Source organism: Myotis nattereri (assembly GCF_964212035.1).
Source record: "Myotis nattereri genome assembly, chromosome: 15".
NCBI classification, from domain to species: domain Eukaryota; kingdom Metazoa; phylum Chordata; class Mammalia; order Chiroptera; family Vespertilionidae; genus Myotis; species Myotis nattereri.
In genome coordinates, this window is record NC_138090.1 from 32,019,725 (window position 1) to 32,044,957 (window position 25,233).

Here is a 25,233-nt window from a genome sequence, read left to right on the forward strand (position 1 = left end):
TAGTAGGCACACTGCCCCCTGTCACAAACAGAGCAGGGCGGATCGGGGTTGGGGCGCCGCCCTCTATCACCCACAAAGCAGGGATCAGGGGGTTGGGGCGCTGCCACTGTCACACTCAGGGCAGGGCCGATGAGGAGGTTATCGCTCTACCCCATCACACACAGAGCAGGGCCCGTGGGGGGTGGGGGGGGGTTGGGGCGCCGCCCTCTATCACAAACAGAGCAGGGCCGATCAGGGGGTTGGGGCACCTTCCCCTGTCACACACAGAGCCACAGGGCGATCAGGGGGTTTGGGCGCTGCCCCCTGTCACGCTGATCCCGGTGCCGGGAGGCCTCGTGGCTCCACTGATCCCAGTGCTGGGAGGCATATTACCCTTTTACTATATAGAATAGAGGCCTGGTGCATGGGTGGGGGCCGGCTGGTTTACCCTGAAGGGTGTCCTGGATCATGGTGGGGGTCCCCACTGGGCTGCCTGGCCAACCTGGATGAGGGGATGATGGCTGTTTGCAGCTGGTCACACACCCTTCAGGGTTGGGGTCCCCACTGGGGTGCCTGGCCAGTCTGGGTGAGGGGCTGAGGGCTGTTTTCAGGCTGGGACTGAAGCTCCCAACTGCTCCTTTTTTTCTTTTTTCTTTTTTTTTTTATTCTGGGCCAGCTTTAGCTCTGAGGCTCCAGCTCTTAGGCCTCCGCTCCTGAAAGCAGGTATCTGGTTTGTTTCAGTTCTTGGAACTCTGTATCAACTCCAGCTCTGAGATCCCAGCCCGCTGAAAGCTGGTTTCTGGGGTTTTGTTTAGCATCTGTATTTGTTACAATGTTTGAAACTGCAGGCTCAGAGGCCTGCAGCGGCCTTCAGGGAACGTTGGAGTCCTCCATCACTGAAGCAAGCAAGCCTCATGTTAGTTTCAAGCTGCCTGGCTGCCGGCCGCCATCTTGGCTGACAGTTAATTTGCATATTGCCCTGATTAGCCAATGGGAAGGGTAGCAGTCGTACGCCAATTACCATGTTTCTCTTTTATTAGTGTAGACTAGAGGCCTGGTGCATGGATTCATGCACTGGTGGGGTCCCTCAGCCTGGCCTGCGGGGATCAGGCCAAAACTGGCTCTCCAACATTCCCTGAGGGGCCCTGGATTGCGAGAGGGCATAGGCCAGGCTGAGGGACCCCATGAGTGCACGAATCCATGCTCTAGGCCTCTAGTATGCATATAAGATCTTTGGTTAATCTCTTCCTGCCCTCCCTCCTTGCCTCTGAGATTCATCAGTCTGTTCCATGTTTCCATGCCTGTAGTTTCTGCTCCTACATTGGGCGTCTGCCCCCTGGTGGTCAGTGTGCATCATAGCAGTTTGCCAGTTGCTTAGGCTTCATATATATATATGGAGAGAGAGAGAGAGAGAGAGATACTCTAGAGACCTGGTGCACAAAATTCGTGCACTGGGAGGTGTCCTTCAGCCCGGCCTGCTCCCTCTCACAGTCCAGGACTACTCGCTCCTTATTGCCTGCCTGCTTGCTACTCCTTTGTGCTGCCGCGGAAGCGTGAGAGGTTCCTGCCACTGCCGCTGCACTTGCCAGACATGAGCCCAGCTTCTGGCTGAGTGGCGCTCCCCCTGTGGGAACACACTAACCACCAGGGGGCAGCACCTGCATTGAGCGTCTGCCCCCTGCTGGTCAGTGAACGTCATAGCAACCGGTCATTCTGGTTGTTCCGCCCTAACGGTCGCTTAGGCTTTTATTATATAGACTAGAGGCCCAGTGCACAAAAATTTGTGCACTCGGGGGGGGGGGGGGTCCCTCAGCCCGGCCTGTGCTCTCTCGCAGTCTGGGACCCCTCAGGGGATGACCACCTGCTGGCTTAGGCCCGCTCCCTGGGGGATTGGGCCTAAGCTGGCAATCAGACATCCCTCTGGCAGTCCGGCAGCCCTCGGGGGATGTCCACTTGCCTGCAGGGAGCAGGCCTAAACTGCAGTCGAACATCCTTAGCACTGCTGAGGAGGCCGGAGAGGCTCGCAGTACTGGCAGCCATCAGCCTGGCTTGTGGTTGAGCAGAGCTCCTCCCATGTGAGAGCTCCCTGACCACCAGAGGGCAGCTCCTGCATTGAGCATCTGCCCCCTGATGGTCAGTGTGTGTCATAGTGACAAGTCATTCCCAGTTGTTCTGCTGTTAGGGTCAGTTTGCATATTACCCTTTTACTATATAGACTAGAGGCCTGGTGCACGGGTGGGGGCCAGCTGGTTTGCCCTGAAGGGTGTCCCAGATCAGGGTGGGGGTCCCGCTTGGGTGTCTGGCCAGCCTGGATGAGGGGATGATGGCTGTTTGCAGCTGGTCACACCCCCTTCAGGGTGGGGGTCCCCACTGGGGTGCCTGGCCAGTCTGGGTGAGGGGCTAGGGCTGTTTCAGGCTGGCGGGAGACTGAAGCTCCCAACCTCTCCTTTTTTTCTTTTTCTTTCTTTTTTTTTTATTCTGGGATTTATTTACCTTCTATGGCTGTCACTGGAACTGAGAGCCGGCTTTAGCTCTGAGGCTCAGCTCCAGCTCTGAGACCTCGGCTGCTGAAAACAGGTATCTGGGCTTTGTTTAGCTTCTATAATTGAAACACTGTTGCAACTCCAGCTCTGAGGCCCGGCTGGCTGAAAGCAGGTTTCTGGGGTTTGTTTAGCTTCTATAATTGCAACATAGTTGCTTAGAGTGCAGCTCAGAGCTGGGCGGCGGCAGGCAGGGAACCTTGGCTTCCTCCATCACTGGAGCAAGCAAGCCTCCTGTTTGCTTCAGCTGCCTGGCTGCCAGCCACCATCTTGGTTGGCAGTTAATTTGCATATCGCCCTGATTAGCCAATGGGAAGCGTGTCCGAGGTACAGTTAATTACCATGTTTGTCTATTATAGGATAGGATAGGATAGATGATTTTGTGTCGGTTTCATACTAGCATTAAAAAAAAATTTTTTTATGTTTTTAAGAAAATTATCTGTACCTTAAAAGTTTGACATTTTCACACTGGCTGATTTGTTCAGTGGTTTGAGTGCTGGCCCTCAGACCAAAGGGTCTCCAGTTCAATTCCCAGTGAAGGGCGTGTACCTCAGTCAAGGGTGTATACCTCTGTTGCAGGTTCCCCAGGCCCAGGGACCTGTGCAGAAGGCAATCAATTGATGTTTCCCTCTCACCGTAGTGTTTCTCTCTCTCTCTCTCTCACTCTCTCTCTTTCCCTGTCTCCCTCCCCGTCTCTCCCCTCCTCCCTTCCTTTCCACCCTCAACCCCTCCTATCTCCCATCCATTCTCTAGAAATCAGTGGAAAAATATATCCTTGAGTGAGGATTTAAAAAAAAAGTTTGGCATTTTTCTCATTTAAATTAATTATGCCCTGAACCTTTTTTTGAAGTAATTGTTCAAGAACTTTAACTTCCACCTGGCCAATGTGGCTTACAAGTTGAGCTTCAACCTGTGAACAGGAGGTCACAGTTCCCAATCAATGATTCTCACTCATCATTGATGTTTCTGTCTCCTTCCCTCTCCCTTCCTCACTGAAATCAATAAAAAATACACTTCTTTTAAAAAAGAACTTTAACTTCCTTTCATAATTATTGATCTAATAAGATTGTATATTTTGTGTTTTGTAATCTATATTATTAATCTCAAATTCATTCATTCTATTAGTAGAGAACAAATTATAACTTAAAACACTTCCAATTTTAAAAAATTAAGGCAATGTGTAATTACCTTGCTCAGGTAAGAATGGAAAGTGATCTTTCATTTAGTTTTTAAAAGCTAGATATATTTTAAATGTATAAACACCTCATGTGCTGTACATTTTTTATACATTTTTTTATTATGTGCTATGTGCATGTCATAGACAAAGTTTCTGATTTGATTTATTGTATTCCACCTGTTTGTTTATTTGTTTTATCCTCAACTAAGGATGTTTTTTCTATTGCTTTTCAGAGAGAGAGGAAGTGGGGAGGGTGATGAGGGGGAGACATCAATGTGAAAGATGCATCACCCATTGCCTTCTGCATGCACCCGAGTGGGTGGGGCGAGGCACAGAGTGAACCCAAAACCCGGGTTTGTGCCCTTGACCGGGAATCAAACCTGAGACCTTTTAGTGCACAGGTTGATGCTCTGACCACAGAGCACACTGGCCACGGCTATATTCCACTTTTTTAATTTGGAAAAGGAGAGAACCCCTCTCTCAAAATAATTACTATACTTCATCATTTAAAAATTACATAAAATAATAAAAGTATCTTTCACTCTTCAAAATTCATCACCCAAGGTTCATTAAAATGTTATACTTAAAATCACCCAAGATTATGTTTATTGATTTGACAGAGAAACAGACAGACAGACATCAGTGTGAACGAAAAACTTCAATCTGCTGCCTCCGTTACATGCCCGACCTGGGATCAAACAACCTTTTGGTGTAGGGGAACAACACTCCAACCAACTGAGCCACCCAGCCAGGACAACTTTTTTTTAAGTGTCTGCATACGTTGCTGGGCGGGGGGTTGTGTTTTGTTTGCTCAAATGGGCAGTTTGCCAAATTTCAATGAACACAAACATGTCTGTTACTCTGTAGTCACTTCCAATATTTGTCAGTATGTATTAAAGATTACACATAGCCCTAACTGGTTTGACTCAGTAGATAGAGCGTTGGCCTGTATGTTTCTATAAACTCATATCAAGTATTATTCCATATTCCATATTCCTTTTTTTTTCTTAACAGTTTCTCTTGTGTTGGATATTTGGGTTCTCAAGTTTTCATTATAATTTATACTGCTTTGGTATTGTTTTATTATACCTACCTAGAGGACCAGTGCATGAATTCATGCACCAGTGGGGTCCCTCAGCCTGGCCTGCAGGATCGGGTCAAAACCAGCTCTCCAACATCCCCCGAGGGGTTCCAGATTGCGAGAGGGCGCAGACCAGGCTGAGGGACCCCACCAGTGCACGATTGGGGCCGGGAAGGGATGTGGGAGGTTGGTCAGCTGGAGAGAAACCACAGGAGGGCTCCAGGGCGTGTCTGGCCTGTCTCAATCAGTCCTGATCAGCCGGACCCCAGCAGCAAGCTAATCTACTGGTCAGAGCATGTCATAGCCACTGATCAACCGGTCAACTGTCTGCCCCTTGGTAGTCAGTGCACATCATAGCAAGGGGTTGAGCGGCCTTAGCCTATCATTAGCATATTACACTTTGGTTGAACATCTGACCGGATGACCAGGCACGTAGCATATTAGGCTTTTACTATATAGGATAAATCCTGTTAACCTATTTAATAATAGACAAACATGGTAATTAACCATACCTCCAACACACTTCCCATTGGCTAATCAGGGCGATATGCAAATTAACTGCCAACCAAGATGGTGGCTGGCAGCCAGGCAGCTGAAGCAAACAGGAGGCTTGCTTGCTCAAGTGATGGAGGAAGCCAAGGTCAGTATGTATTAAAGATTACACATAGCCCTAACCTGCCGCCGCCCAGCTCTGAGCTGCACTCTAAGCAACTATGTTGCAATTATAGAAGCTAAACAAACCCCAGAAACCTGCTTTCAGTCAGCCGGGCCTCAGAATTGGAGTTGCAACAGTGTTTCAATTATAGAAGCTAAACAAAGCCCAGATACCTGCTTTCAGCAGCCGAGGTCTCAGAGCTAAAGCCGGCTCTCAGTTCCAGTGACAGCCATAGAAGGCAAATAAATCCCAGAATAAAAAAGAAAAAGAAAAAAAGGAGAGGTTGGGAGCTTCAGTCTCCCGCCAGCCTGAAAACGGCCCTCAGCCCCTCACCCAGACTGGCCAGGCACCCCAGTGGGGACCCCCACCCTGAAGGGGGTGTGACCAGCTGCAAACAGCCATCATCCCCTCATCCAGGCTGGCCAGGCACCCAAGCGGGACCCAACCCTGATCCGGGACACCCTTCAGGGTAAACCAGCCGGCCCCCACCCATGCACCAGGCCTCTATTCTATATAGTAAAAGGGGGGATCAGGGGAGCCGCGAGGCCTCCCGAACCCGGGAGCAGCGGAGCCTCCCAGCATCGGGATCAGCGGAGCAGCAAGGCCTCCCAGCACTGGGATCAGCGGAGCCGCGAGGCCTCCTGGCCCCTGGAGCAGCGTGACAAGGGGCAGCGCCCAAACCCCCTGATCGCCCTGTGGCTCTGTGTGTGACAGGGAGCAGGGCCACAACCTCCCTATCCACCCTGCTCTGTTCGTGCCAGGGGAAGGCGCCCCAACCCCCGGATCGGCCCTACTCTGTGTGTGACAGGGTGTGGCGCCCCAACCCCCCCCATGGGCCCTGCTCTGTGTGTGACAGGGGGCAGCGCCCCAACCCCTTGATCGTCCCTGCTCTGTGCATGACGGGGGGTGGCGCCACAACTTCCCCATCGACCCTGCCTTGAGTGTGACAGGGGGCAGTGCCCCAATCCCCCTATTGGCCCTACTCTGAGCGTGACTGGGAGTGGCATCGCAACCTCCCAATCCTCCCTGCTCTGTGCATGACAGGGGGTGGCGCCCCAACTCCCCAATTGGCCCTGCTCTGAGCCCGACCAGGGGCTGCACCTAGGGATTGGGCCTGCCCTCTGCCACCCGGGAGTGGGCCTAAGCCAGCAGGTTGTTATCTCCCAAGGGGTCCCAGACTGTGAGAGGGCACAAGTGGGGCTGAGGGACACCCCCCCACCCGCCAGTGCACAAATTTTTGTGCACCGGGCCTCTAGTTATAGTATAGAGAAAGACTAGGTATAGGAAGCCTTGAATAATATGGAGCCACTTAGAGGAAAAACAATAAAGATGGAGTAGGAAGTGTTTGGAATGGTTGACACCTGGTGCTTCTTGTCTTTTGTGCTATTTATGATGTGGCAATAACATCTCCATCTTGCAGTTTGTTTTAATTCGTGTTCATTTATTTTTCTCCCATCCAAGTACTAACCAGGCCCGACCCTGCTTAGCTTCCGAGATCAGACGAGATCGGGCGCGTTCTGGGTGGTATGGCTGTAGACTATTTTTCTTACTGTAAATCTTGTTCCCTCTGATCCTTTCCATAAAAGGCTTCCTAATTTTTTTTTTGATGTATTTTTATTGATTTCAGAGAGGAAGGAAGAGCGAGAGATAGAAACATCATTGATGAGAGAGAATCATTGATCGGCTGCCTCCTGCAAGCCCCCCATTGGGGGTCGAGCCTACAACCGGGGTATGTACCCTTGACCAGAATCGAACCTGGGACCTTTCAGTTCACAGGTTGACACTCTATCCACTGAGCCAAACTGGCTAGGGCGGCTTCCTAAATTTGGAGAACCCACAATGTATTTGGTACTCTGTAGGTATCCTATATAATAAAAGCCTAATATGCTAATTGTCTGGTTGTCCAGTCGTCTGTTCAACCAATCAAAGCATAATATGCTAATGATATGCTAAGGCCACTCAACCACTTGCTATGACATTCACTGATCACCAGAGGGCAGATAGTCAACAAGTAGATTAGCTTGCTGCTGGGGTCCGGCCAATTGGGACTGAGCAGGACGGGCCAGACACACCCTGGAGCCCTCCCACATCGCTCCCTGGCCCGATCGTGCACTAGTGGGTTCCCTCGGCCTGGCCTGCACCCTCTTGCAATCCGGAACCCCTCGGCAGATGTTGGAGAGCTGGTTTTGGCCTGGCAGTGGAACAACCAGTTGCTATGATTGATGCGCACTGAACACCAGGGCGCAGGCACTCAACACAGGAGCTGCCCCCTGGTGGTCAGTGTGCTCCCATAGGAGGAGCACTGCTCAGCCAGAAGCCAGGCTCACAGCTGGCTAGCGCAGGGGCAGTGGCCTCTCCCACCTCTGTGGCAGCGCTAAGGATGTCCTAAGTCCGTGGTCAGCAAACTGCGGCTCGCGAGCCACATGTGGCTCTTTGGCCCCTTGAGTGTGGCTCTTCCACAAAATACCACGTGCGGGCACGCACATACAGTGCAATTGAAACTTTGTGGCCCATGCACAGAAGTCAGTATTTTGTGGAAGAGCCACACTCGAGGGGCCAAAGAGCTGCATGTGGCTCGCGAGCCACAGTTTGCCAGCCACTGTCCTCAACCATCAGTTGGACATCCCCTGAGGACTCCCAGACTGCAAGAGGACGCAGGTTGGGCTGAGGGACCCATCCCTTCCCCCAATGCATGATTTTCATGCACCAGGCCTCTAGTAAGGAATATAAATAAGCAAAACATAATCCCTGCCCTCAAGGAGTATACAGTAATTTAGTACCAACATCTCCCAAATTTTTGATTGTGCACTCTCTCACCTATATATATGAGTGTGGACCTCATAAATATAATTTCATGTGTGCTGTTTATAAATTTCATGTGTGCTATATATTAAATGTTAGTGAAACTTCATTTCTTTTTTATATAAAAATATAATAATGTATAGAGACTTATAAGCATTTCTGTTGTTAACCATTCAATATAAAAACCATAATGATGTCATCTGTCTTAAACCAGCTTATTTTTTTTCCTTATTAACATAGTTCCAGGTGCTCCTTCAGCTCCAAGGAGAGGGCGTGGGTGTCATCGAGGTGGCAGGGGAAGATTTGGTATTCGACGAGATGGTCCTATGAAATTTGAGAAAGACTTTGACTTTGAAAGTGCAAATGCACAATTTAACAAGGAGGAAATTGACAGAGAGTTTCATAATAAACTTAAATTGAAAGGTGAATTTTTATTTTTCTACTCAGAAAATACTCTTATTTAACTTGTGAATCGATTTTTAGTACAAGTGTTGACTTTTATGGTATGTGCTTGTTTTTCAGTGGAAGATAAACTTGAGAAACAGGAGAAGCCTATAAATGGTGAAGATAAAGGAGACTCAGGAGTTGATACTCTAAACAGTGAAGGAAATGCAGATGAAGAAGATCCACTTGGACCTAATTGCTATTATGACAAAACTAAATCCTTCTTTGATAATATTTCTTGTGATGATAATAGGTACTGTCTTTTAAGCTGTTCTTAAGCTTTTAGGAGATTGATGTGTGAAATTATTTCTTTTTTTCTTTTTTTTATGATTTCTTATAATTTCACAAAGTTTAATGAATACTTAAAAATATCTGCCCTGGCTGGTGTGTTCCATGGTTAGAGCATTGGCCCACACACTGAAGGGTTTGATTCCCTGTCAAGGTCAAGGGCTCCTACCTGGGTTGAGGTTTGCTGTGCAGGAGGCAGCCATTCGTGTGTCCCCCACTCTCTTCTCTTTCCCTACTTCTCTCTCCTTTCCACTCTCTGAAAAGCTATGGAAAAAATATATCCTCAGGGGAGGAGGATCAAAAAATCAAAAAAATAAAACAAAAATATCTAATGACAGCAAAATTTTTTTTTAAATATATTTTATTGATTTTTTACAGAGAGGAAGGGAGAGAGATAGAGAGTTAGAAACATCGATGAGAGAGAAACATCGATCAGCTGCCTCTTGCACATCTCCCACTGGGGATACGCCTGCAACCCAGGTACATGCCCTTGACCGGAATCGAACCTGGGACCTTTCAGTCCGCAGGCCGACGCTCTATCCACTGAGCCAAACCGGTTTCGGCAACAGCAAATTTTTGATGTTTTATTTTCCTAAAAGAAAGTAAGTGCACAAAAATTAAAATTAGTAATTAAAACAAGCTTTCATCAATAAAAAGGAAACAACAACAAAAACAGCTTTCATCTAAGTAAGACCTTTTACTTTACCCTTTATAGTATAGTTCAAATAAAGCAGGACCAAAGTACTAATGTTACTTTGAAGTTTGCTGATATAGTAAAACTCTGCCACATTTAAGTAAATGTCGATCCAGAAAATTGTCATGTTAAAGGACCTAGCATAACAAGCTAAAAGAGTTCCAAGGATTCTGCTGATCAATCCAAATTGTCCTCCAGGCTGTGGTTTAGTGCCACCTGGTGGCCATTGTTTAAACAGGAATGGGGATGATTCAGCCCTGTTTGGGCTCTAGAATAGAAGCAGCAACAGCAGCAATTCAGACACTTGCCTCAGGCATCAGGTCCAGGATCATACTGGGAACTCAGGGACCTACCCTCCTGCTCCCACTTTCCTGAGACAGGGTTTCCTTTTCCGGCTTTACTTTCTCTTCCACTGGGGCTGAGTGGGGGTTGGAGTTAATTGCCAATCCCACTATATCTGAAGTCCCATTATATTGGTGCTGTTACCATGTTTATTTTATTAACTGTATTTGCAAGAATCTAATACCAGTTATATTTTCACATGAGATTTAACAGAATATTAAAGGAACAAGAACAGTTTGTGATGGCTTTTATAATAAGATGCTTATTCTTACTTGATCTTTAGGAATTGCTTCGCCTTAATTTGGGAATTAGTGTTACATAGTTTTGCTTGAAAAATGTTCTTTAAAACCTGATATACACTAAAGATTATTTGTGCTTAAAATAGAGAACGGAGACCAACCTGGGCTGAAGAAAGAAGATTAAATGCTGAAACATTTGGAATCCCACTTCGACCAAACCGTGGCCGTGGGGGATACAGAGGCAGAGGAGGTCTTGGTTTCCGTGGTGGCCGAGGGCGTGGTGGTGGTAGAGGTGGTACCTTCACCACCCCTAGAGGATTTCGTGGTGGATTCAGAGGAGGTCGTGGGGGCAGGGAATTTGCAGATTTTGAATATAGAGTAAGTATTATATGTTTTTCATAAAACTGCATGCCAAACAGCATGCATTTTAATGAAACTCAAAATGTTCTTACTTTTATCCTATTTGGGGTGAATATTTTTAGGGCATTTGTATAACTTTCATTTTTACCTGATTAGGATATTTATATAATTTTAATGAGTAGTAACTTGGCTATAAGTCTTTTTTGTCTTTTTATTATAGAACTATAGTTTTAGATTTTACAGATTGGTAAAATTTCCCCAAAAAAGCTATTAGAAACTGACTTAGGATTATTTCTTCTTTTTTTTTTTTTTTTTTTTTTCATTTCTTCTTTTAAGATTATATTTTGTTGGAAGCACAGAAGATCACTTAAGGCATTATCCACAAAAGTATTATAGCATACCATCTTTATTTGAGATAACAAAGTATGCTTTAACACTAAAAGAGTCTAAGAAGGACATACTTCACAATGGAAGACAAACCTATATGTTTAATAGCAGCTAACATTTATATAGTATTTTGCATGTATATATTAAACCTCACAGCAACTCTGTGGTGTAGATTCTCTTTTTAATCCCCATTTTACAAATGAGGAAATAGGTATAAAGATATTAAATAACTTGTCTGAAGTCAGCTAGTAAGGGATGATGCTGGGTCTTGAACCTAGTACATTTGTTCCTGAGTCAGTGCTCTTAATTTAGTTTTGTGAAAAACGCAACCGCATATTCCTTGGTTTTCTTATTTTGCCATGGTCTTGAAAAATCTCATGATATTGACATGGCATACAGGAACTGCTCCTAGAAAATTGTATAGATCTCTATAGTATGTTTATATGTACTATTATTTAAAGGAGTCTGTCACTATCCTAGTTTATTGATTTTTAGGGATAGCGGAGAGGAAGGTATATAAACAGAAAGGATCAAAATCCCATTGTAACTGACTGTTGTTGAGATCCTTCTGAAGGTTCTGTGTTAGTGGCTTTGGGATCTGATCTGTTAATTTTTTATTTATTTTGTATTGATTTATTTGAGAGAGAGACATCAGTTTGTTGTACCTCTTACTTATGCATGCATTGGTTGATTCTTGTATGAACCCTGACCGTAGATCGAACCCACAACCTTGGCATATGGGGACAACGCTCTAACTAACTGAGCTAGCCAGCCAGGGCTGGTCTATTAATTTTGATGCCTTTGATAGTGTCTCATCAAAGCCAAGACTGCTGAAAATTAGCCTCATCATTAGCTCTGGCTATTCAGCCATGGTGGCCTAATGGAGCTGCAGCACATCTGACGCAAAATTGCCATTCCAGCTAGAAAACTATATCTTAGAAACTTACTGCGCTTGCCCGTAACATTTTGCTTACAGAATTCAGTAGCCTTTTCACAAATATTTGCTCTTAATTCCTCTGCAATACTTGACACCCAACTTGAAGTGTTTTTTTCTTTTTTTTTTTAATACATTTACTGATTTCAGAGAGGAAGGGAGAGGGAGAGAGTGTTAGAAACATCAATGATGAGAGAGAATCATTGATCAGCTGCCTCCTGCACGTGCCCTACGGAGGGACCAAGCCCGAAACGCAGGCATGTGCCCTGACAGGGAATTGAACTGTGACCTCTTGATTCATAGGTCGATTCTCAACCTCTGAGCCACACTGGCTGGGCAGAGTCTTTTATTCTTGTTTGTTTGTTTTTTATACACAAGTTTTTTTTTAAATAAAACAACACAGGTTTCTCAACACAGCCTATAAGATGCTTCATGATCTTCTCCAGGTTAGAAGTCTAGAACTACCTCTAGTTCTTTTTGCCAGTGGGACTCTGCTTCTCTCCATTCACCCTGACACAGATATGTGGGCCTTCTTGCTCTTGTTTAGGGACAAGCTTAATCCTATCTCAGGACCTTTTTTATCCATTCCTTCTGCCTGGAACATTCAGTTTGCTGCTACTTGAAAGCATTCATGCTTCTGTTTGCACTCTTGCATGGGCTAAAGCATGCCCAAGTGCGCTCTTTCTCCCACTCTGCCCCCCTTCCCTCTTCCTTCTCTGACTTTCCCTTTCCCCTTCCCTTTTCCAGCTTGTCGGAGCAAAGCTTCTAATCACTTTTTCAGTTTGGACCTCATATGCTTCCATCTGCATTGCTCTATCTTCACCTGCTTTGTGCCTGTGATCAACTTAAACTTAACCTTCCTCAGAATGACCTTATCATCATCTTGCCTTCCCATTATTTCAGCTTTGCCTCTTCCTAGTGTTTGATTGGCTAATAATATACCATTCCCTCCCTTCCTTCCTTCCTTCCTTTCCTTCTTTCTTTCTTTCTTTCTTTTTTTTCTTTTTCATTAATCCTCACCTGAGGATTTTTTCCCATTGATCTTTAGAGAGAGTGGAAGGGATAGGGAGCGACAGAGAGAGAAACATCGATGCGAGAGACACAGCAATTAGTTGCCTCCTGCACGTGCTCCTGCCGGGGTCGTGGTTCGAGCCTGCAACCAATGTATGTGCCCTTGACCGGAATTAAACCCATGACCCTTCAATCCTCAGGCCAACGCTCTAACCACTGAGCTTAACTGGCCAAACCTGCCATTCTTTTGTCCCCAGGGGCGTGGAGGTATTCATGATCATGGCCCATTTTCACATTACCACATTCATTCCTTTGACATGTCCCTGCCAACTACGATAATAACCTACTGATTGGTCTTCAGACCTTCAGTCTTTCTTTACCTCACTTTAGGCATATCAGCTACCAGTTGAAGAACTTAGGACAACTCCTTGTTGAAGACTATATTGAGTCAGCTTGGTTTGAGAAAAAGTGCATTTAAATTAGACTGTGGTCCCAGTGAGAATTTTATTGCTAGTATGATCTCAATTGAGTCATTAAACCTTTCAGTCACTCAGTTTTGACATTTGTGGAAAAAGTTGCACAGTCTTATCTCAGATACACCTTTACAGATCATTAAAGTCTCAGTTGGAAAGCGTCTGAGAGGTCTGACCTACCTAGCCAAACCTCTTTGGTAGCTGGGACCTTACTTTTCCTGAGACCATTATCCCACCCCAGGGATATCTAGTTATTTGGATTTCACAGATACTAGTATACATACAATTTGAGTGAAAATCTTTTTCCTATATCTTCAAATGATTAGTTTAACTCTGTCCTTTGTAAATACACAGAGTATATTTACTCTACATAATTTTTTAGATATTTGAAAACATAGCTGTCTTGTTGTCTGTGTAAAGACTGGACTGTTATTTTACTTTATCTAAACTGAATAATCACTGTGTGCATGATATATGCACTTATTAATGCAAATATTTTCTTAACTGTCTCACTTATTCAGGCATTTTGATCCTTTAGTTAAAACCCTTTCATAGATAGGGTGGAGCAGAAGTAGGTTTACAGTTGTATGTACATACTCAAAACATAGCCTTGATTCTTGTATTATTATTAATTCTAATAGAGGCCCAGTGCACAAAAATTTGTGCACTGGCAGGGGGTAGGGTGTCCCTCAGCCCCACTTGTGCCCTCTCACAGTCTCTTCTCGGGAGATAACGACCTGCTGGCTTAGGCCCGCTCCCGGGTGGCAGAGGGCAGGCCCAATCCCTAGGTGCAGCCCCTGGTCGGGCTCAGAGCAGGGCCGATTGGGGAGTTGGGGCACCGCCCCCTGTCACACTCAAGGCAGGGTCGATGGGGAGGTTGCGGCGCCACCCCCTGTCACGCACAGAGCAGGGCCAATCAGGGCACTGGGGCGCTGCCCCCTCTCACGCACAGAGCAGGGCCGATCAGGGGGGTTGGGGCTCCGTACCCTGTCGCACACAGAGCAGGGCCGATCAGGGGGTTGGGAAGCTCCCCCCTGTCACGCACAGAGCAGGGCCAATCAGAGGTTTGGGGAGCTCCCCCCCCCCGCCCCCCCCCCCCCCCGTCACACACAGAGTAGGGCCAATAGGGGAGTGGGGCACCGCCCCCTGTCACACACAGAGCAGGGCGGAGCAGGAGGTTGGGGCGCCGCCCCCTGTCACACTCAGGGCAGGGTCATTGGGGAGGTTGTTGCGGTTCCACCCCATCACACACAGAGCAGGGCCCATGGGGGGTTGGGGCGCCGCACCCTGTCACACAGAGCAGGGCCGATCAGGGGTTTGGGGAGCTCCCCCCTATCAGGCATAGAGCAGGGCCGATCCGTGGGTTGGGGCACCTTCCCCTGTCATGAACAGAGCAGGGCGGCTAGAGAGGTTGTGGCCCTGCCCCCTGTCACACACAGCCACAGGGTAATCGGGGTTTGGGCGCTGCCCCCTGTCACACTGCTCCAGGGGTCAGGAGGCCTCGCTGCTCAGCTGATCCCGGTGCTGGGAGGCTCCACTGATCCCAGGCCAGGAGGCCTCGCGGCTCCGCTGATCCCGGTGCTGGGAGGCATATTACCCTTTTACTATATAGGATAGAGGCCTGGTGCATGGGTGGGGGCTGGCTGGTTTGCCCTGAAGGGTGTCCCGGATCAGGGTGGGGTCCTGCTTGGGTGCCTAGCCAGCCTGGCTGAGGAGATGATGGCTGTTTGCAGCTGGTCACACCCCCTTCAGGGTGGGGTCCCCACTGGGGTGCCTGGCCAGTCTGGGTGAGGGGCTGAGGGCCGTTTTCAGGCTGGCGGGTGACTGAAGCTCCCAACCTCTCCTTTTTTTCTTTTTCTTTTTTATTCTGGGATTTATTTACCTTCTATAGCTGTCACTGGAGCTGAGAGCCGGCTTTAGCTCTGAGGCTCGGCTCCAGCTCTGAGACCTTGGCTGCTGAAAGCAGGTATCTGGGCTTTGTTTAGCTTCTATAATTGCAACATAGTTGCTTAGAGTGCAGCTCAGAGGCCGGCAGCGGCAGGCGGGGAACCTTGGCTTCCTCCATCACTGGAGCAAGCAAGCCTCCTGTTTGCTTCAGCTGCCTGGCTGCCGGCCACCATCTTGGTTGGCAGTTAGTTTGCATATCACCCTGATTAGCCAATGGGAAGCATGTCGGAGGTACGGTTAAGTACCATGTTTGTCTATTATTAGATAGGATTATTTTCCATATGAACAACTATAAACCTACTTTTGCCCCACCCTGTATATTGCAGTATTAGAATGCATTGTAGAAGTTGTCTACATGAGTCTTTATCTGCATTAGTGTGTTTCTGACAAAATCTGCTTGAGTGTTTCAAGAAGTGACAGATTCACTGGACCCTGAGGCATTGCCTTGGTGGTTAAAAAGTTCTAATGTGACATTGCACTGCCTCCTCTTACTGAGGGTCCCATTTGACATACCCAGCCCCATTTCTTATTACCCTTTAACTTATCTGGTTTAAGTAAGTTCACTCATAGTCACATTGTTTTTTGATTCAGACTCTGACCTCATTCATTCATTGACCAGATCTAGGTACAAACTAATATATAAAGCCAAAACTCCCTCTCTTTGACTTCTAGCCCAATTTTCCTTAAGGATAATGTTAGAAACATAAACTTGTGTTGAGTTTGGTCCTATGGCGCTTTCTTCCCCTTTTTTGCGTGGGGGGAGGGTGCGCGCTGAGGGGAGGGAGTTAGGCCAGGGATAATAAGAGGACAGCCAGCTCCTGGTTTATATGCTGCTGCTAAGACATTAAACCACCAGGATGGATGAGACAGATTGCCTCCCATGTGTTTCTTCAGGGAGCATCCAGAGACAATGGGGTATCCCAAATGACTCAGTATGGTTCTCTCTCCCTTTCACACTTTATCCTCTCTGTCCCTCTTTCCATCTCTGTCTTTCCCTCTTTCCATCTCTCCTCTTTCTTGCTTATTTTTCCTTTCAGAAAACCACAGCTTTTGGGCTCTTACAGGTCTGGATTAATCAGATAGCTTTCTGAAAGATTTTTTAAAAATCGGAACATGTAAAGGTTGGCTATGGTGGGGGTGGCAGGATCATCTTCCTCGTAATTCTTTCTGCACCAACTTATACCATGCCATATGTATTCTACTTTAACAACATTGTACAAATGCTTTGGTGTTGTATGCACAGATAAAGTTAGTCTTTAACATAGGGAATGTATATTTCTAACAGGATGACAATCAGCAGTATAAGCCAGATACATAGTAGCAACTAGTTCTGAGGAAAATGGAAGCCACTGGCTCTGATACTGTGTGTGTACAAAACTTTAGTTTAAGATTAGTCTCACTGGAAAGTTAGAGGCCCCTTGAGATGTTTACTGTTTTTTCCCTAGTTGCTTATTTAAACTTCCCAGTCAATTCTCAGATTTTCAGAAACATTTCAAATTTAAAAGTTATCTTTTAAAATGAATTTCTAAATCATTTGCTTTCTACTAAGGGAATGACCCTTTGGAAAGAAATGTTAATTTTACTGTCTGGATATTCTATTACTTAGTGAAGACATCAAAGACTTAGAGATTTTATTAATCTTTTTCCAAAGTACATTGTTGGTTGTACTTGATGAATTTGACTAGTAGTAGTATATTGAAGGTTTAAGTCCTATCATTATTTTTAAAGGTAAATTAGGATGGCAATCAAAGATAGCAGGGTATACCTGTATCTGGCGGGGGGGGGGGGGGGTGGCTTCTTGCTGGGACTAGCCTAGAACACCGCTACTTTAACTAGAGCCTGGCTGGTGTGGCTCAGCACCAAGAGATTACCAGTTCACGCCCTGACCGGTTTGGCTCAGTGGATAGTGCGTCGGCCTGCAGACTCAAGGGTCCCAGGTTCGATTCCAGTCAAGGGCATGTACCTTGTTTGCAGGCACATAACCCAGTAGGGAGTGTGCAGGAGGCAGCTAATTGATATTTCTCTCTCATTGATGTTTCTAGCTCTCTATCCCTCTCCCTCTCCCTTCCTCTCTGTAAAAAATCAATAAAGTTTTTTTTGTTTTTTTTTAAAGAGTTCACCGGTTCAATTCCCAGTCAGGGCACATGTCCAGGTTGTGGGATTAGTCTCCAGTAGCGGTAGTTCAGGAGGCAGACAATCAATGTTTCTATCTTGTGTCTCCCTCTTCTTTCATCTCTCTCTAAAATTAATAAAAACATTTTTTTAAATAAATAAACTCTACTACTGACTAGAAAATGTAGTTAACAAATAATGAGCTCCTGCTGGGGTATGGAAGTAAAAAGTATTTTCTGGAAGTCAGTGGTACAGATTTATATGTGAGAGTAAAGGGAGGATATATTTAAAGATAATGGAAAGTATATTTAAGCATATTAGAAATAAATGATTATTAATTAACCAATAATTTGAAAGAGCTAATTTTTTTTTCCTTTTTTAGAAAGACAACAAAGTTGCTGCATAGTCTACAAACAAGTCTTTGGAAATAGGTGAATATCTAGCTCTTCAAGGTCCTAAGAATTGGTTTCAGCCTTTACCAAGAATGAAGAAGTGAATTCGCTGTATATTTGTCACCAGCACTGGGTTTTTTTGTTTGTTGGTTTGTTTATTTTTCTGCTTAATTTCAAAGATATGATGCAGTTATATTGGGGGGGAAGGGGCAGCTCATCTTTAAAAATGAGCATTAAATATATTTGAAATAGCAGAAGGTTAAGTAATTTCTTATGTGTAAACTAAAGCAGTACTTCAATGGGACTTACAAGTATTTTTTCATCACTGAAAGGATTTTTCTTATCACTAAATTGTATTTGGCAATTATTGCAAGTTACCTGCAGTTAGGGCCGTGATACTGTGTTTCAAGCCACAGAAGGGTGTGTTTGTGCGTGTGTGTGTCTGTGTCTGTATCTTTTTCCCTTTCTTTTTGGAAATCCTGTAATATCCCTTTTGAGGTAGCTTATTTCATCAGTTAATTGGGGTGCTGGATGGTAGAGAATTTTGTCAGTCACCTATGTACACACAGTAAATACTGTTTCTTAGGCAAAGGTAACTTTTTTATATAGTTATAAAATTCCATTATATTCCATTGCCAAAGAAACATTAAGAACTTTGTATAGCTGTATAAAAAGCAACTAATTTTTTAAAGAATAAACATTTTAAAGTCAGCAAACATACTGTGTCCTTGCAGAAGTTGTGCTGAGGAACAGAGCTATGGGTGGGTCTTTTTTTTTTTCCATAGCTTTCCAAGCTTAAGATTTTTGGTTTTGATTTTCTGTTTTAATGTTTAGAACACAAATGAAGATTTGATACATTCTTTTATTAAGGATAAATTACTCATGCTCATTGTAAGAATTTCATTTTATAGTAAATGGCATATCACAGGATTTGTCCAAATAATAGATATTTTCAGTATATGAATGTAAATAATCATAGATAACCATGTACTTAGCTGTATTTTCAAATAAGTAAGTCCTCCCCTTTTTTTAAGACAGTAAAACTAGGCATCAATTAACCTACCTGTTCTTCCTGATAATGCCTGGAATTTTGTCGTGATAAGTTGACTCATTACATTATATTTCAAGAGGATTCAGAGTGTTAGAAATTATTTTGGCAACTTATCAGATATCGTAACACTGGTCCTTGGGCCTGTGATTCACAAATAACTCAATATAGAGTTCATTGCTAACTATAAATTACTAGTAAATCTTTTTGATATTTTAAGCTATACTGGGGGGGAAATCTGGCCACCTTTGTGTTTTATGAAGGCCATGGAATAAAGGGATCCAAAGATTTAAATATTCTTATCTCTCTTGATTTTGTTAACTTTCTCCTTAAGCTATTCAGTAGTGATAAAGATGTGGAAAACTGCACAGTAGAATTAGAATATTTAAAGATGGTTGATATTTTTAATTTTATATCTTTTGTATAGCTCTACAAGAAGATGTTTTGTAATTTGGTTTCATTGAGTTTCAGTACTTGACAGCCATAATTTAGATAATATTGTTTAATACTGTTTGTTTGCATGTTAACAACAAAACCTTTTGGAGGACCCATAAATCATGATAGTGAACACATTTCTGAGGCATTCTTAACATCAAAGCAAGTGCTATGGCAATACTTATAGACTGTTTGAGATGTCCTGGGCCTATTTCGAGAAGAAAAACTGTAAATACCAGTTCTCCATGCTCTAAAAATATGAATTCATGCATTTCCAAGCCCTCTGGGTCACTGACTAAGGCATTTGGTGCCCCAATAACTGGCAGCATGGCATACCTGCAGTGCACCTTACAATATTAAAGCAAGGATTTTATTCTAAGACAGAATAAAACTCTTCAATAAAAAATGTTCGTCAAAGTTCTTTCTCTTTAAACAGTAATGTTTTCTTACAATAGAAAGATAAAGGCATCTTTAAAATGTCAGAACGGAATTATGGTCATGTTTATATTCCCTAAAAGAACTAAATTATTTTCTCTCTAAGATTTATTTATTGTTGTAGGTGTTTAGGTAAAGGAACAAGCCCCCTTCTCCCCCTCTAGAGTGGAGACCACACCTAAGTTCAAATCTGCGACATGAGGAGACAGCCAAGTGGAAAACCTCAGGCTAGAATGTGACCTCTGGCCAGGCAGGTGCAAATGAGGAGAGAGGGAAGGGCTGGCTCCTCCTAAATTCACTTATTGGATAGACCTTTTTCCCCTCCAAAATTGGAACTTAATGTAAGGGGTAGAAAGATAGGTCAGGAATGTTAATCCAGCTCAATGGCTGTAATCAGAGTCTGAACTGACATCCTAGGAGTAATTAGGAAAGTGAAGATATGTGTTTTGGGCTGTCCCAATGACTAGGAACAATTGGCATTTAAGAGTCAGGGTCAGGGATGGTAAATGTCCTACACTATGCTGGACAGTACCACATAATCATTTATCCAGCCCAAAATACAGCAGTGGCCCTTCCACTTTGAGAAATACTAGCTGAACTCCCTCCACGTGGGAAGACAATGAGTGGGGAATTCAGTTCCTCCCTGCCCCCAAAACTAACTTTATACATGGGACATGAAAGGACAAGTATAAAGGGACTTTACTCCCAGTAGCAGTGTCAGCATTTAGGGAACCCATTGTCACGGTAGGAGTTACCACTCTATCCAGTTCCCTCTCTGGTGGTTCACAAATCTCTTATCAGAATCTCCTGAGAAGCACTCTTAAAGTCCAAATTTCCATGTTCCACACCTGGAGACTCTCGTTCTGAAGTTTTATAGTGGAGCCTAGGAATCAGTCTTCGTTCCATAGGTAGTTTTAATCAGCCAGGCTTAAAAAAAGAGTTTTAAAACATCACAGCTGGCTCATTTAATCTAGCCCCCTCCTTTAAGGGCTTTGGTGAAGTTTTCTCAGTAAGATTATTTTTTCATTTCCCCATCCTTCCAAATCTGGTGTATCCAGGTTGTGACTAGGGCATGAGAGAGGGAAAGGACCGTGTGTGTGTGTGTGTGTGTGTGTGTGTGTGTGTGTGTGTGTGTGTTGGGGGCGGGGGGGGCGCATGGACATTTCTGCAGGACAGAATCTTTCCTCCAAGGTTAGGCTACTTTGAGTACCAAGACTTGAGTATTTTGTTCCTAGCATACAGGAAATGAATGTGTGTTGTGTCTCAGATTTACATGGCTGTTGTCCCTGTTTCTGGGTTATCTGCCTGAAAGAAGCTTCTGTAAGCACCAGTGCTAATAGATGTAATCATGTCTGAATTCAGTGTTGCAAGGTACCCCTGCCCTCTTAGTTTAGCAGTGGTTCTCAACCTTCTGGCCCTTTAAATACTGTTCCTCATGTTGTGACCCAACCATAAAATTATTTTCATTGCTACTTCATAACTGTAATGTTGCTACTGTTGTGAATCGTAATGTAAATATCTGATATGCAGGATGGTTTTAGGCGACCCCTGTGAAAGGGTCATTCGACCGCCAAAGGGTTCGCGACCCACAGGTTGAGAACCGCTGGTTTAGAAACTGTAAGCTGTTTTAAACTGAGTGGGGAGAGTGTCACAATCATGAGAGATCTCTTAAAGGAGCTTAGTGATCTCTTCAGTTTGCTTAGTTTACCTATTTTGAGTGTGTTTTTAAAGGATGACAAGTATTAATACAATTGGACTCAAGTTTAGGGAAGTAAAATAGCACCATTAGTCCCTGAATATGAGGATGCTAAATGGGAATTTGCTCAGAGCAGGCTGCCTTAGCTTCTTGCAAGATGGAGATACAGGGACAACTTCTTAAAAGAGGTATCCCATGAGTAGGAGTTGATCAAGTGAGGGAAGTAAGGGAAAATGTAGCTTTAAACAGCAGAGGCCAGCGACAGCCAGCCAGCCAGCCAGTGTGTGCACTAGGAAGCTAGAGGTACAGATCCCAGTCCCTACTCTTATAATCCAGTCTTCTGAGGAGGGGTGATGCAAAGTTCATATCCTGTTTTTCAGAACCACTGTTAAAAGCAAGCTTCTGGTTTGGGGACATTTATAAATCTAGCTATGAGAGCACGTGGTGAAACTATGAATCTAATGTGGTTTCTGTTCTCAGTTGATGGTGCATAGCTGAAGCCAGTGGTATGTGTGTCCTTTAAATTCCAGCTGTCTTCATATTTAATTAACTTGGCTGACTGATATAATGTTCTCAGGTTTAGCTCATAAACATACCAAAATAAACCTGAATCTGATTCCAGTTTATAACGAATGTTGGTTTTAAGGAAACGCTTTAAAATGCACTGATGTCCAATGTTGTGGTTTATAAAGAAACAAAGCAGCTCTGTGAGACCAAAGCATATTTTAATTCAATAATAAGGCTTTCTTAGAGTGATTCATACTTTAGGTGCACAGAAAAAACTGAGAGCAGCCAGCAAAGAGCTCATGGCCCAGAAAGCCTTGCCTTTGCTTCCAGACTTGAAGAGCAGTCTGGGAGTGGAAGGGGAAGAGAGCGAAGAATGCTAATCTTGAGGGGGTGTGAGAAGCCTGGGCCCAGACAAGATTGTCCTGATTGTAAATGGTTTAGAGTCATCCCATTACAGAGGACAGGAACAGATGTCTGTGTGCCTCTATAATCCTGGTACTCACCTAATTCTGGTAATCCTTGGGTATTAGTCTCACACAGGATTGATGAGAATGCAAATCCCACCATTGCAATTCAGGATTTTGCTTGTGCTGAAATTGTTCTATAAATTTTTTTATGAGTTGGTTGAGTGATGGTTATCCCTTGCTCCATTCCCCAGTGTTTAATAACATTTCTTTGTCCCAAAGTCTTATATGTTGCAGCTTACAAAATGCAAGTAGTTATAGTTTTGTTTTGTTTTTGTAAATTAATACATTGTAAAAAGAATATGGGAAGTACTGAGGACGGTTTTTAAAAATAGGTAAAAGGAAAGAAAAAAATCATCTACAATTCCACTACCAAGAGCTAACCATTGTTAACACTATTTGAGTGTATATTCTGCCTGGCATTGTTCTGTACAGCCATGTACTTTTCAACAAAAATGGATTCATGGTAAATGTATTGTTGTAAAATATGTACTTGCTTTTTTTCACATATATTGAGTATCCCTTTTGTTTTAAAGTATATGCACACCGAAATCATGTGCATAATAATCATGATTACCGATGTAACAAGCACCCAGATTAGGAATCCGAATATTAACAGTACCCCTATTAGCCCACACACACACACAGCTGCCTTTCAGTAACCCCTTGCATCTTCAAGAATTACTACTGTCCTTGACTTCTAACAGGATGAATTGCTTTTGCTTGTTTTTCATTCTTTCTATAAATGGAATTATATAATATATACCTTATCTATGCTTAGCTTCTTTGCTCAACATTGTGTTTATGAGTTGAACATATTGTTGCATTTGGTTGTGAAGTATTTTCATTGCAATGTAATATTCCATTGTGTCAGTAGACTACAATTTACCATTCTGATGATGCCACATTTGGATAATTTCTATATTTGGCTATTAAAATAATGCTGGCAATGTCTTTCCCTCTGCAAAAGAAGCCAAAGCTAAAGTGGGTGAGAGGAACATTGGTTTACACTTCTTGAGGACTTAGAATATGGTGAAAGATAGTAGTGCCCAGCTGTGATACCACTCTACACCAGTGTGCTCAGCAAGTAATTCATTACCATAAGGTACCAGAAAACCCTGATGTACTGCCAATGTAGACAGATGTGTATATTAGAGCAGATTCAGGGTTAATCCTCTATGTTCTTAGCCTTTGACCTCTAAGAACAGTTCCACATTTAGGCACAGTGAGCCACTCTTACAAGTCCAGGAAATGGTGGAAATATTCCCATCACCAGCTTTCACCAGTGATGGCATTGGAGTATTTCTTGCTCTACAAACCTATGTTCAGGATGTGGGCTTGGTGTCTTTGCTCTCTTCCCTCTCCTGATAAAACCTCTATTACTCTCTTGAGGCTCATATAGCCCTCTCACTCTCCTGATTTGATCATTTAATGACCTAATTACTGCCCATCATCTTGAAAAACCTGATAACTGCTTGCTTCTTACTCTGTGCTTCTATTCTTCCAAATGACTTCAGCTTTTGTGTGGTTTACACATCTGTCTTGGGAATCCCCAAGTAACCATACTCATGGTTATGATTTCTTACGGCAAAAATATACAGAGCAAATTTAGCAAATGGAAAAGATGAATTGGCAAAGTCTGGGAGAAACCAGGCTCAAACTTTCAGAGGGAATTTTGAAAGGAGTCACACAGGATGTGCTGTTTAGGCACAGTGAGCCACTCTTATAAGTTCTGGAAATGGTGGAAAAACTGAAATCCAGGTTTCCAGATGTCAACCAAGGGCCGAACTTGTAAGCAGACCTGGTAAATGATAGCAGTCAAGCTTGCTATGTTAACTCTTCAAACCCACCTGGGTTCTTTTTTTTTTTTCTTTTTCCACCCTGGTTCTTGATCCTGATCCTGTGGCTTTTTCTTTCATCCCCTTCCATCCAAAGTTGTGGATATACCTGGACCTTGTCCATCAACCTCATCTGAATTATGGATTTAGACATTCCACACTTGGATCTTCCAATTGGCTTGCTCAAGAAATAACTTTTCGCCGAAACCGGTTTGGCTCAGTGGATAGAGCGTCGGCCTGCGGACTGAAGGGTCCCAGGTTCGATTCCGGTCAAGGGCATGTACCTTGGTTGCGGGCACATTCCCAGTAGGGGGTGTGCAGGAGGCAGCTGGTCGATGTTTCTCTCTCATCGATGTTTCTGACTCTCTATCTCTCTCCCTTCCTCTCTGTAAAAAATCAATAAAATATATTTAAAAAAAAAAAAAGAAAGAACTTTTCTTTTAAATTTTATTTATTAAATTGATTAAGGTGACTTTGGTCAACATGAACATAAAGGTTTCATGTGTGAGTTTCTGTTACAAGATCTGTGTATTGTACTGTGTGCCCACTACCCAAAGTCAAATTTTCTCTTGTCACTTCATATTAAAACCCCCTTCTCTCCCACCCCCTTCCCTCTGGCAGCTACCACTCTGCTGTTTCTGTTCATAAGTTTCCGTTTTATATCCCACATATGAATGAAATCATATGGGTCTTAGCTTTTTCTGTCTGACTTATTTCACTTAGCATAGTGTTCTCAAGGTCCATCCATGTTGTTGCAAATGGTGCTATTTCTTCCTTTCTTATGGCTGAGTAGTATTCCATCGAGTATATGTACCACATCTTCTTTATCCAGTCCTCTATCATGGGACACTTTGGTTGTTTCCATGCCTTGGCCACCGTGAATAATGCTCAATGAACATAGGGGTGCGGATAGCTTTGTGAATACATGATTTCACGTTTTTCAGGTAATTACT

The 25,233-nt window shown here is 44.0% G+C and overlaps 1 protein-coding gene across 6 annotated transcripts in view; it reads left to right on the plus strand.

The window, feature by feature from the left end:
• LSM14A (LSM14A mRNA processing body assembly factor) overlaps window positions 1-25,233 on the plus strand; it is a 151,293-nt gene that overhangs the window by 57,238 nt on the left and 68,822 nt on the right. For 4 of the 6 annotated variants that reach the window (XM_081107879.1, XM_081107877.1, XM_081107876.1 and 1 more), the window contains 4 exons: window positions 8,475-8,657; window positions 8,757-8,931; window positions 10,388-10,619; window positions 17,848-17,896. In XM_081107879.1, coding sequence (XP_080964005.1) covers window positions 8,475-8,657; window positions 8,757-8,931; window positions 10,388-10,619; window positions 17,848-17,871 — 614 coding nt within the window. In that variant the 3' untranslated portion in view covers window positions 17,872-17,896. Of the gene's footprint in view, window positions 1-8,474; window positions 8,658-8,756; window positions 8,932-10,387; window positions 10,620-17,847; window positions 19,200-25,233 lie in introns of those variants that run through there. The other 2 variants (XM_081107878.1, XM_081107874.1) reach the window with 1 other exon arrangement.